Below are 12,803 nucleotides of genomic sequence, written 5' to 3'. Positions count from 1 at the left end.
TTCATGCAACACTATTTATGTTTTTGGTATAACAAGTTTTTTCCCGTTTTTTTTCAATCTTGAGGTGTTTCTTTTCGAGCTGGTTTCAGATCATTGATAATAAATGAGCATTTTGAATTAAAACACCTTCCATATGAAGGTAATTTGTGAAGATCTGTATATTAGTAACTTCCATTAGAACCTATACATATGTACCAGCAATACTTTTTACGTCTTCAGTTTTTATTTTTAGTAAATCACTGACAGTTTTTTTGACGATTTTTTTTTGTCTTGACAGAGAAGTTTCTCGACTTTGGATTAGTCGATCTATTCTTACAAGACAAAATTTATAATAAATTCAATTTGAGCAACCTGTTTAACTACTGTGTGGCTGATAATACAATTAAGTTTCGAAATCATGATTCCATTGTTGAATTTAAACGCGAAATTTGTAAGAATTTAATATTTTTCCTGACGTTTCCAAAACGATCGCATTAAAATTGCAATATTTCCAACTTAATTATATATAAACACATTTGCTGTCGCTGATGTATGTATTTTTGCCATCAACTTTCCTTTCAAGGCATTTCCTTCACATTTAAATGTTTAATTTCATGATTTCCCATATTTAATAGTTGTTATATAGCGTCGATCAGACCTAGTCAGTTTAGCTGATCGTTCAAAAGGTTATCAAATTACTACAACCCGAGTGTTATCAAGGACAGCTTACATGTTTCATTAATTAGAAACTTTACAGAACGTAAAATTCAAGTTTTTCTGTTCGTCGTGATAATCTGTATTCGAGTGCCCATCGTATTGCCTTTTTAAATTCCATTAAATTACACTTGAGGTTCACTCTGGTCCGTAAAAGATGGGCTCATCCTTTATAGGTATGTCGTTTGATGCATCAGATAGGTAACTCGTTTCCTAATCAGTGACTTCAGTTTTCACATCTTCTGATTCGGATGAACTATTATTTACCATTTCATCACGATTTATACTTAAGGGTTTCAAAATATTTTCACCCCCAAGTGTTTCTTCACGAGCTTCGTTAACAGAATCATCGGTTGAGGTTTCATTTGCGGTTCCATCGACGGATTGCTTAGCTTTTTGACGCGCCCGAAACTCTCTACTGCGTTCCGTTGACGTTTTCGGAATTTTTATTTTTATGTTGCGATCTGCTATTGCTTTTAAGGCTCTTTGACGCTCTCTAAATGCTCTTACACGCTCCGAGGCGGTTTTACGTCTTTGCTCCCTAATTATAGTCAGCATTGGTTCTGTATGTTGATCATACTGTTCTAAATTTGTATGATTCGTCGATCGGTTTAGTGTTACAATATAATCGAAATGTGACTTATTCTCATAAAATTTTCGGTTGATTACATAACTTGGTCTAAGAGAATTTTCTGGTGTAGCATTATCATTTGGAGGTAAAGCGACTCCATTCTCAACGATGTCGATTGGAAATTCTTTCTTAACGACACATTCTTCGTTATTGAGAGTTTCGTCCGCACATTTACTTGCACACACTCGTTTGCGCTGATATGTCTTCATTTCTTTCTTTACAGAGATCAAATCTTTTGCTTGAGTGTTGATGGATAGCGTTGGCGCTATCTTGGGCATAAAATCTGTAAATTTTACATCGCTAAGTTTAATTGTATTATGATAAACTTAAATATATAAAATTTTCTTTAATTTTAAAAGTAAGTCTATCACCATTACAGAAGACGTTATTTGTTTTGGTGGTTGTTGTTTCAAATTATTTAAACTACAAATAGGTTATACAACACAACAGTTAATATAACGATTTTAGTAACAGACTAATTAACTATAATTAACTAATAAAAACATAGTTCAAATAAGTTTAAATAAGATAACTTTAAGCTTAATTAACATATTGAGATTTATAAGATTATTTATCCAAAAAAATAAACGTACTTTAAAGCGAGAACGATTGATCCTGAATAGAAGTTTGTAATAACATTTTATGCGTGAAATCTGTGTTGGTATATTTTTCTTAATGTAAATGGTTTCTGATAAAAAGAGGTAAACGTGCTTCTAGATAGCTCTCTAAGGTTTTACCCTCAGCGCAACCGCCATTTTTAAGATTGCTTCCATTGACATTTTGATTCTCTGAATCTCTACTCAAACAAATGTGTAAGACTACAACGCTCGCATCATTAGGTTAGATGAACATTGGAAAGGGGAATAACAATATAAACTAAGCTTAAGAAGCCGAGATGCGCCCCTAGATTGCTAGTGATAGAACGCTCTTTACAAATTCTACCGTTCTAAAGTTAGGATTCAGATCCCAACTTCAAACAGTAATTTCAAAAAAGTTCTGGCAACTTTTGCGGATCAAAAATGCACTGGTTGTGAACACACGAGATTTATCGGAAAATTCGATCATCGAAATATCAATTTCGGGCATACCATTGAAATGTCATCTTGATCAATTAAGTTAAATATCCTACTGCCTTGGCTTCAATGATTTCGGCATATAGCTCAAGGCTTATTAACTTGTCCTTCTGACAAAGTATTCATTGACGAAACTAGTGTGCCGTATATGCACATAGGTATTAAAGTAAATAGTTAGTAAAGTTACATATTCTATGACTAAAATATTTCACATCTGTGTATCTCATATTCTTTGGCATATATCACAAAGATTTAAATCGTTAGATGCGCCCTCACCTTGAAAAACTGTGGAATAATTTTTACAATGCGTGTGTGGGCAAGTCGCTTACGATGGCTTACGCGCTCACACGAATGCGTGCGAAGTACGGTCAACAAATTCATCAAATTGTAAAATGTAAGAAATTAGGTTGTTAAAGGAAATAATTTGTAATAAATAAAATTTTAACAAAAAGAAAAACCGACTTCAAACAAAACAGTATTTTAAAACAAATTAAAATGCACTAAAAAGTAATAAAAATAATTGCATATTTAACATATTTTTGAGAGTCCTCCTAGGTAAAATTAAATGAAAAATATTAGACTACTTAAAAGTCGATTTACGATTATATAATGTAGTTATAATTATTGCTATATTTGGAGTCGGTGTTTTTTTAACCATTTTTAATAAAACATCCATAATTTACTAAGCTACTAGATTTCTAAGAGCAAAAATATATTTTGACGGATTAATATTACAAAATATATTACGGTGCAATTTAAAACATTTTTTGTAATATAATATTTATAAAACATAAAATGCCGACGCTACCACAGGATCGCCGCTCTTAATGTCCATTTATAGATGATCCCTTTCCAAGCCGCTTCCGTAGTACTTCCGTGTATCTAGTTATATTAGTTAATAGAATGGTACTGAGACAATAGTTTCATCTCTGTTAATTACATAAATTATGCCATACTATTTTCTCTGTCGCACAATTTCTTTCATTTCGTGGTCTTGTCGGACATCGGAATAAAATAAATTCAATATTAAAATAAATATAAATAGTTACGAGTGAAATGTTACACCCTGGGCTTTATTAGTATTCCTTGAGTTGTGATTGCACTTTCGAATGGCACATGACGGCATTTTGCGATTTTTTTTTTGGATTATAATTAGCGCATTAATTACAATGGATGACGTCTGACTGTCAGTACTTCATAAATGAACACTGATTGCGAATGAGTGAGCTGACACATTTGAGTATTGACACATTTTATAGCGGTTATACTATGGCAGGGGCGCATCTAACGATTTAAATCTTTGATATATCATGTATAAAAGTCGAAGCATTGCATATGTATGACAGAGCGTCTATCAAGTCTATCAAGTGCGTCACAGTCCGTATAATTGTACCGTCTCGTTAATAAATCGTGAACCAATTAGTGACTTTCATTATCCTCAACATCAGCCCAGCAATAATTAAATAACATATACGGCACACTAGTAATGATAACGTAGATTTGATGATTTCATAACACACACAGAAACGGCGTCACAGATTGTGACGCCGTTTCTTTGATGTTATTGGCAATATCTGAGGTGTTAAACAACACTCCTATGGTTCACAAAACTTTCTCAAATTTCAGTTTTAATTTAAAAAAAAAACCACGTACACATTGATTGAGGGAAGTCGTCTACGGAGAGGTGCGTTGCTACTGACCGGCAAATGGGAAGGTTATTTTGATGGCATATTATAAGATTTTTTTTGTTGGAAAGTATGTCAGATTTCTAAAACACTTGCTTGAATAAATATTGAGCACAATGATACTCTTTTAACGAATTATTTATATGATGATTTTTATAAAGTTTGGCATCAAAAAATGGTTTTAAGGTTTGGACGTTCCGCTCCCCTTTACCCTTGACGTTAATTTTTATAAGTTCGCCGTAACCTAGAAAAACCATATCTGACACCACATAATAGCGTAACAAGTTGAAAATTTATTTGAATTCATCATTGGTGTTACGTCAGCAAGAAACAACTCGAAACTCAAAACTCAAACTCAAATATCTTTATTCAATATAGAAGCATTACACTTTCTTATTGATGGTCAATTGAAACACTACCACCGGTTCGGAAAGAAAATACCCTGACCTGAGAAGAACCGGCGAAAAAATCTCAGTGGGTTTTTTTTTGTTTGTCTTATGTATTATATAAATAAACAATTTAATATGAGATGAAATAGCCAGGAGGCGATCGTATCATTCCCAAGGTGTGCTATCGATCATAAACTCATTAATTGTATAATAACCTTTTGCACACAAGCGTTCCTTAATATTTTTTTTAAATTTGGCAACAGAGGCATTTTGAACGCTTTCTGGGATCCTGTTGTAAAACCGTATACATTGCCCCACAAAGGAGTTACTGACTCTATGTAGTCGAGTAACAGGAGTAACAAGTTTGTGTTTGTTCCTTGTACCAATGTTATGAGTATCACATTTTCTCATGAAATCATTAATATTTTTTCGTACATACATAACATTAGAGAATATATATTGAGAAGCAACAGTCAATATCTTGATTTCTTTAAATTTATTCCTTAACGATTCGACTTCCACGAGTCGTTAACTCTTGTTTCCAAACGGAACACAACAATACTAAGTGTAGCAGTTTAGCGACGAAATATCTGAGGAGTGCAGGGTGCCTACCCAGAACAGCTTGCACAAAGCCTACCAAGTAAATATAAACTCCTAGTGTCTCTTTACATAACTGATAAAAATATCCAGATACGAAAGAAAGTTGGATCTTCAAACACCCCATAGCTGGGCTGAAGATTCCTTTCTTTTTGAGAATAACGTATGAGATTTGGACTTGAAACTGCGTTTATGAACAGTTAAATTAAAAAAAAAAACACTTACTCGTCTCAGGAATGTTCCAGATTGGTATCATTTGAATACGATCTTCGATTCCTCCGTTCCCAGTCTCGCTTCTAGAATTCCCACTGGTCACGGTGACCGGGTAGATTTGCTGGCAGGCCGTTAAAGCCGGATGACACGTGTTCGACCACAGAGCAGATTCTATTTTCGCATCGTTCTGCCTCGGCAAAGCCGTTACGGACGTTATTGGCATTGGAACTGAGTTGTTTCTTCGCATCGGCACTGAAGTACTTGACAATTGCTTTTCATACATATTGTCGTATCCAAAATTTTGAAGTTGCGTCCGCAAATTGGGTTGTAATCTAGATTTTTTGGTTCGTTTAGGTTTTAGAGAGGAAACGCTCTGTATTATTGGCATCGGGGGGCTCAGGGACTCCGGTATGACAGAAGTCCTCTGAACATCCGGTAATTTTACTACATAGTATGCCGAGGACGATTTTTCAGTGATTGACACATTCGTATCATTGGGCACGTCTGTGTTTACGTTCAATGGTTGCATGTTTGTCGTTCTCTTACAGATTGCTTCTGTGATTTTATTTGGTGTAATATCAGGTGATTCATTTGCTTGTTGATCTTTATCGACGGATTTCACAACGTAATACACGGTGGAGTTATTTGTGAGTGGAGTCGGGGTAGAGGCAGCTGTTTTGTTACTCTCTTGTATCCTCGCGGCGACTTTCGATAGAAATTTTAGTATTTCACCGTTCTTGTCTTCTGGTACTGTGCTTTCGCAGTCGCCATTAATTTCAATTGTATTTTGAACTATTTTTATTTTTATTTGCGATACACTTTCTGTGTTTTGTGTTTCTCTATCTAGTAATTTCAAGCCATCGGGATCATTCGCTATTGTATTGCTGTCTTCTTTATCATTGCTATCATCGCAAAGATCAATCACGCAATCTGATGCGATATTTGTTGTATTGGTTTTTGTATCAACATTAGATTCGATTTTTGCAATTTTACACGGAACATCTGATGGTGGCTCTAGAGATTTCCTTTTTAAATCTTGATCTGTTGTATCTAAATTAATCACAAGTCTATTGATTTCACTGTCACTTTCGGACGATTTACGAGAACTCACACGCGTGACTTCCGAATCAGTACTTTCTAAATGTTTAGTAACATTGATTACGTCACTCACAGTTTCAACATTTACACTTTTTAGTTTTATTGTGTCATTTACGTTTTCACTTTGAATCACACTTGCTTCTTTTTCAACTTCTGTATTTTCTTTAGGTGTCTTGGGTTTTTTACGCTTTTTCTTAACATTAGTTTTAGTATTTGTTTGGTTTTGAATTTCTCGATCTGTTTCGTAAGCTTTGGGTCTTAAGTCGAAATATATTAGATTTTGTGACTTCTGCCGCTGCCATTCCTGAGAACAGTTTATGTTCGGATCGAGCTTGAGTTCTGTGTTTAATAGCGGTTGTTTCATCTCCTTTTGGCTCTTTGCTTTTGTTTCGCGTTGCTGTTAAAACAATAATAAAATTAATAAAGATTATCATATGAATTATTCAGTAAATAATAAATTATCAATGGGACCAATAAATATTAAGGACATGCGTATTATTATTTTAGTAATGTCAGAATTGGAGAAGAAAACACAAAAATTTAAATGAGCTTATTATGAACTCGAGACGATCGTTTCGTTTCCCAACGTAAAAGTGAAACTGTTACTAAATAATAATATGTTAATAATAACAGGCAGAAAATAATCCACTACTGGGCTAAGGTGTTTCCTCGTCTTTGGAGGAGGTTTGGAGTTTATTACAAAACCGCCGTTTCAATCTGGATTGGCTGCGTGAATTACATGGTGGTAGAATTTCATTGAAATTAGAAACATTGTGCCGAGCAACAGAGGAATTATAAATATGCAATTTTGACAGGTTTAGACCGAAAATCTTATGGCGATAAGCTGCATATGGTTTAAGGTGAAGGTATAAGAAACATTAGTAGATTAAGTCCTCGGCAACATTCGCCTTCGTACTATTTAATGCTTAATGCAGCTATCAACAATTAAGATAATCACAATATAGCAAACAGCTTTAGCGATTAGACGAGTCAAATAACCTCACAGAAATCGTCCAGATCTGTCGCTTTGAAGCAAATAATAACAAGACAGCTACTGTTCTGACCTTTGTGCCAGTAATTACTGGCTCTCGTTTCTAGCCGATAGTACTTTCGCTATGTAGCGATAAGGTCGCCGAAATTGTACGCCTGTTATATCAAGGCCATATCTTTTTTATATTTATTTTTATTTCACTGTGTGGTGCATCCCTTACCTTCGCCAGCCTCAAGCTCATTTCTCGAATGTCTCGGTCCAGCGATCTCTGTTTTTCTCGAAAGTCTGTGTCGTCCGTAGCGGGCACAACTGTAACTGGATCTGGTAATTTAGCCAACCCGCCTTTCCTCTGAGAAAATTGGAAACAAAAAAAAAATGCTTTACATGCCTTTTCATGTTATGAAGGTCGTCTGCTGCCTTACAGCTGGGCTAAGATCCTAGAGGTTTATCTACAGGCACAAGGGACATAACATCTTAGTTCCCAAGGTTGGTGGCACTTAGAGCCAAGCATTGTCTATGGGTGACGGTGACATCTTATTATCATCTGGCCCATATGCTCGTCCACCAACCTATACCATAAAAGCAAGTATCCTTGCTTCAAATGACCTGATAACTTGTTAAGGATTCTATATGGACAATCTGTTGATAAGAAATAACCAATAGCAATTAATAAGATGTTGACGGTAGACTAACTGATGAGTGGGTGGTACCTACCCAGACGGGCTTGCACAAAACTCTACCACCAAGTAAATATCAGCGTGTATACAAAAATAACATACCACAATATTCTTAATCATTTCCTTCACTTCAGCTTCGCTGGATAGATTCACATAGTATGCTGGAATAACTTTAGTTGTTACGTCATTGGATTTTTGATTATCTGTAAAATGGTAGAATGAAATACGTGCTTAGATAATTATCAAATATAGGTTAGGTTAGGTTTGTGCCGCATTATGAATAAGGCGAACGTATAAAGATGGTTGAGGTAGAGCCATCAAGATCTGATGTAGAAACTGTACGACGATCTCTACGGTCATCGTGGCCTCTTTCCGCAACCGTCTTGTGTGTGCAGCAAATATATTACTATAAACTTCCTTGGTATACATGTATATAACATAAAAAAATCGATTTTTCATTTTTGCACTACCTATCAATATAATATTGGGGGTTTCCCGAGAGTGCCACAGTTTTTTCCAAATTTAGAACAGGTTCAATTTTTGCCAGTCATTTAAGCTATTATTTATTTTCCAACAATAAAGATTACACGAAAATTGTAGTACATATTTTAATTAAATGCTTACCGATAGAAATATTCGAGGGCTGAACCGTTTCTGGTGCCGGTGCTTGGAGTTTAGTAGAATCGATTACCTAGAAAATAATATAATCTCATAATATTTCTAAGCAAAGAGAGTAATTCTAAATATATATGATACAAGCAACTACTTTAAACAGCCATTTAATCAACAGCCTAGCTTTTTAGCTAAGTCTGCGAAGTCTATTCAATTCATCTTTCTTAAAAGATTTTGGGCAACTTTCTATAATATCTTCAGAGACGCCGAGATGACTCAGTGTTGTCTTAATCGATAATTGAGGGGTAAAAACTAGGCAAGCATTACTGAATTTTCGTTTGCTTAATTTGTGTTTGTAATTTATCTGCATCTGCGTCTGTCCGCCACATATAAATGCACCAACCAGCATTGGAGCAGCGTGGAATGTGCAGGAATATGGTCCTTCTAACTTTCTCCTCAAAAGGGAGAGGAGCCCTTGGGCCCTTGCCCTTGCCCTGGCCAAGGGCAAAGGCCCAGCAGTGAGAAACATAGAGGCTGTTCTTATTATATTATTTTTATTTACTCTGCTGAAAAACCAGTAATTACCCATACAGGATGCACAAATCACCACAACCAAGCAAGTTTAGAAGCGAAGCGAACTTACAATTGTGCGATTACTGCCGATCGTTATTGGAGCGACTTGAGCCGTCAAAATCGTCCTATTGATTCGCCGAACTTCATCAATATTACTCAATTCGACCTTCTTCACGACCCTCGCCATCCTTTCCAATTTGACGACCACGGGCCTACAGGATTCGAGCAATCCAACATTTCTCTCATTCCAGAATTCCAGCGAGAAATATGTCCGAGACAACTTCAGGTGTTTGGTTAAATATCTTCTTTTATGTTTCAAAGTTTTCGGCATTTGATTCAATTCCAAGACCTTTATGCTCGAGATACCGTTTCCGGAGGCGAAATATCTATACTAATATTATAAAGCTGAAGAGTTTGTTTGTTTGTTTGTTTGTTTGAACGCGCTAATCTCCGAAACTACTGGTTCGAATTGAATAATTCTTTTTGTGTTGGATAGTCCAGTTATCGAGGAAGGCTATAGGCTATATAACATCACGCTACGACCAATAGGAGCAAAGATATAGTGGTAAATGTGTAAAAAACTGGAGAAATTATTTCATCTTTGAAGCCTTCCGTTGCGTGCGCCGTGAAAACGGTTCAAGATACACAAAAAATATGTATTAAAGAATAATAGCTCTTTTAATGATCTAAAAAACAGTCCGCGACATTATATGTCTATCTTTTAAGATTAACTCACAAAAACCGTTTTTATGGTACCTAATTTGGTCGAAATAATTTGTTTAAGTTGTATCAACATAATAATATTAATCTTTATATTCAAATAAATATGTTGTTGGTTAAGAGTACTTCATTGTGAATAAAATTGTCTTTGATATAACTTAATTTTAACAAAAAACTTTAAAAATTACAATCATAAATAACTCCGAAACAAAACCAACTCGCTCTCTGCGCTTGCCGGCGCGGCGGGAGAGAGGCGGTGCTTGCGGGCAAGCCGGGAGGGGTGTAGCTCAACGAGATACCATGCCGCGCGGCTCACTCGCGCGGTCGGCTCCCTACTGAACGGTTGAATGCAGCGCTAATTTGTTTATGCGATATAATTATCATCCTAATATTACTTTTTAAACACAGTTTCATTTTGTAGTTGTTTTCTATATAGTAGGTACTTTATTTGTTTTAGGATAGTATTTAGTTACACAATAATAACACTTTTTTGTTTTCATGTAGGTAGATTATTTAAAAATAGTATTTAGTTTCTAATTTTTTTTGTGGTACATAATACCTGTAGGTACCTAAATAGGTGTCGCCTACTTAATTATTCTTATTAGATTAGGGTTTAGTTTAACGTATTTAGTTTCAATTTTTTTTTTTTGCTTTAGATAAAACCTGTAAATAGGTGTGGTCTACCTATTTATTCTCATTAGATTAGGGTTAAGTTTAAGCATAAAGTTAGTTTACCTTATTTTCGTTTTACGGTTGTTATTTTGACATATTCGTTTAAAATAAAAGTAATTAGGTTCCTAATTATTAATCTTCTTAATCTTACGTTTCTTTTTTTTATTACGTGATACGCTTTAGTTAAGTTTTCATTTTCTACGTTTTTTCTTCATCACTATTATGCCGAGAAAAAGAACTCAGCTTTCTCGGCAGACTGCTACTGCAAAGCGGCTGCGAGTTTTGCGCAGCAATGAAACTGAGGATGAAAATATGCACAGGTTGGCTACACAACGAGCAATTACTGAACAAAACCGTGCAAGGGAATCGAGTGCTGATCGTTCTCAACGTTTGGCTTCACAGAATGCCCGAACTATGGCTAACCGCGATCGGGAATCGAGTGCTGAACGTTCTCAACGTTTGGCCTCACAGAATGCCCGAACTATGGCTAACCGCGATCGGGAATCGAGTGCTGAACGTTCTCAACGTTTGGCCACACAGAATGCCCGAACATTGGCTAACCGCAATCGGGAATCCAGTGCTGAACGTTCTCAACGTTTGGCCTCACAGAATTCCCGAACTTTGGCTAACCGTGATCGGGAATCAAGCACTGAACGATCCCAACGATTAGCACAGCAAAATGCCCGATCAACTAGGAATAGAACTCGCAGACAACATAATTTATTAAATGCTGCTTTTGCTTATGATTGTACCGTTGACTATTCTGAGCTAAATGATATTGATATTGGTAGAATGGATAAAATATGCAACTTATGCCAAGCAAAAAAATGGGCAGCTGAAACTCCTGGACTGTGTTGTAGTGGTGGTAAAGTAAATATACCTATAATTCCGGAACCAACATCCGTTTTAAAGGAACTGATATCAGGCTCACATCCTTTATCTAAGCATTTCTTAAACCACTCAAGACAATATAATACATTATTTCAGATGACTTCATTTGGTGCCAAAGAAATTCGTGAGGGAAACTTTATGCCCACTTTTAAAGTCCAAGGGCAAGTTTATCATTTAATCGGTGACTTACTTCCAGCTGTAGGGGCACAACCCGAATTCCTGCAAATATATTTTGTTTCCCATGCAGATCAGGTATCCTTGCGCTCAAATTTAAACCCAAGCTTGCAAATCGATCTTATCGATGTTCTCCAATCATATCTTCATGATCATAATACGTATATTCAAAGTTTTAAGTACAATCTAGAAAATAGACCACCGAATGATTTAAAACTTATCATTCATGCTGATGTAAAACCTAATAATGAGCATAGAGGTCGGTATAATGCGCCAGTAGTAGATGAAGTAGCTGTTCTTATGATAGATGAAGACAAAGGTCCTCGTGATATTGTATTGACTGCGAGAGATGGTCGACTTCAACGAGTTTCTGAAATTCATAGATCTTATGACCCGCTTCAATATCCCTTACTGTTTCCCTTTGGAAACGACGGATACTGTATTAATATTCCACAGCAGAATACTACGGCTACATCTAAAACTGTTTCATGTATGCAGTTTTATGCATTTAGATTCATGGTGAGACTAAATGACTTTAACAGTATACATTATTTCAAAGGATTATTCAACCAATATTGTGTTGATATGGCGGCAAAAATGATCTCTGAGAGGCTAGACTTCATCAAAAGAAATCAAAAAAAATTGAGAGCAGAAGAGTACATTCATTTAAGAGATGCCGTCGTAAATGATGGACATATAAACGCTTCTAATATTGGCCAGCACGTTATATTGCCGTCGTCATTTACAGGATCCCCCAGATTCATGAATGAAAAAAGTCAAGATGCCATGACATATGTCAGGAAATTTGGAAGACCTGACCTCTTCATTACATTTACATGTAACCCCGAATGGCCAGAAATAAAAAGTGAGTTATTGCCCAATCAACATTCTTATGATAGACATGATTTAATTTCTAGGGTATTTCATTTAAAACTCAAGAAAATGATAGACCTATTAACGAAGAAAAATATTTTTGGCCCATCGAAAGCCTTTGTTTACAGTGTAGAATGGCAAAAAAGAGGTTTACCTCACGCCCACATTTTATTGTGGCTGGCTAACAAAGTTCAACCAGATTCTATAGATGCAATAATATCGGCTGAAATACCTGACATAC

At 35.7% G+C, this 12,803-nt stretch overlaps 1 protein-coding gene across 2 annotated transcripts in view; it reads right to left on the bottom strand.

Moving 5' to 3' along the window:
- The window catches only part of LOC124541013, a 31,014-nt gene that overhangs the window by 2,848 nt on the left and 15,363 nt on the right, over positions 1-12,803 (bottom strand). The window contains exons 12-17 of one of the 2 annotated variants that reach the window (XM_047118786.1): positions 9,303-9,618; positions 8,672-8,738; positions 8,150-8,250; positions 7,591-7,719; positions 5,294-6,776; positions 435-1,607 (exon numbers count right to left, since the gene is read on the bottom strand). In XM_047118786.1, the coding sequence (XP_046974742.1) occupies positions 907-1,607; positions 5,294-6,776; positions 7,591-7,719; positions 8,150-8,250; positions 8,672-8,738; positions 9,303-9,618 (2,797 nt within the window). In that variant the 3' untranslated portion in view covers positions 435-906. Of the gene's footprint in view, positions 1-434; positions 1,608-5,293; positions 6,777-7,590; positions 7,720-8,149; positions 8,251-8,671; positions 8,739-9,302; positions 9,619-12,803 lie in introns of those variants that run through there. The other variant, XM_047118787.1, reaches the window with a different exon arrangement.

This window comes from Vanessa cardui, chromosome 27 (genome assembly GCF_905220365.1).
Source record: "Vanessa cardui chromosome 27, ilVanCard2.1, whole genome shotgun sequence".
Lineage (NCBI taxonomy): Eukaryota > Metazoa > Arthropoda > Insecta > Lepidoptera > Nymphalidae > Vanessa > Vanessa cardui.
The sequence above is the reverse complement of the archived record's forward strand: the minus strand, read 5'-3'. Positions and strand labels throughout refer to the sequence as shown.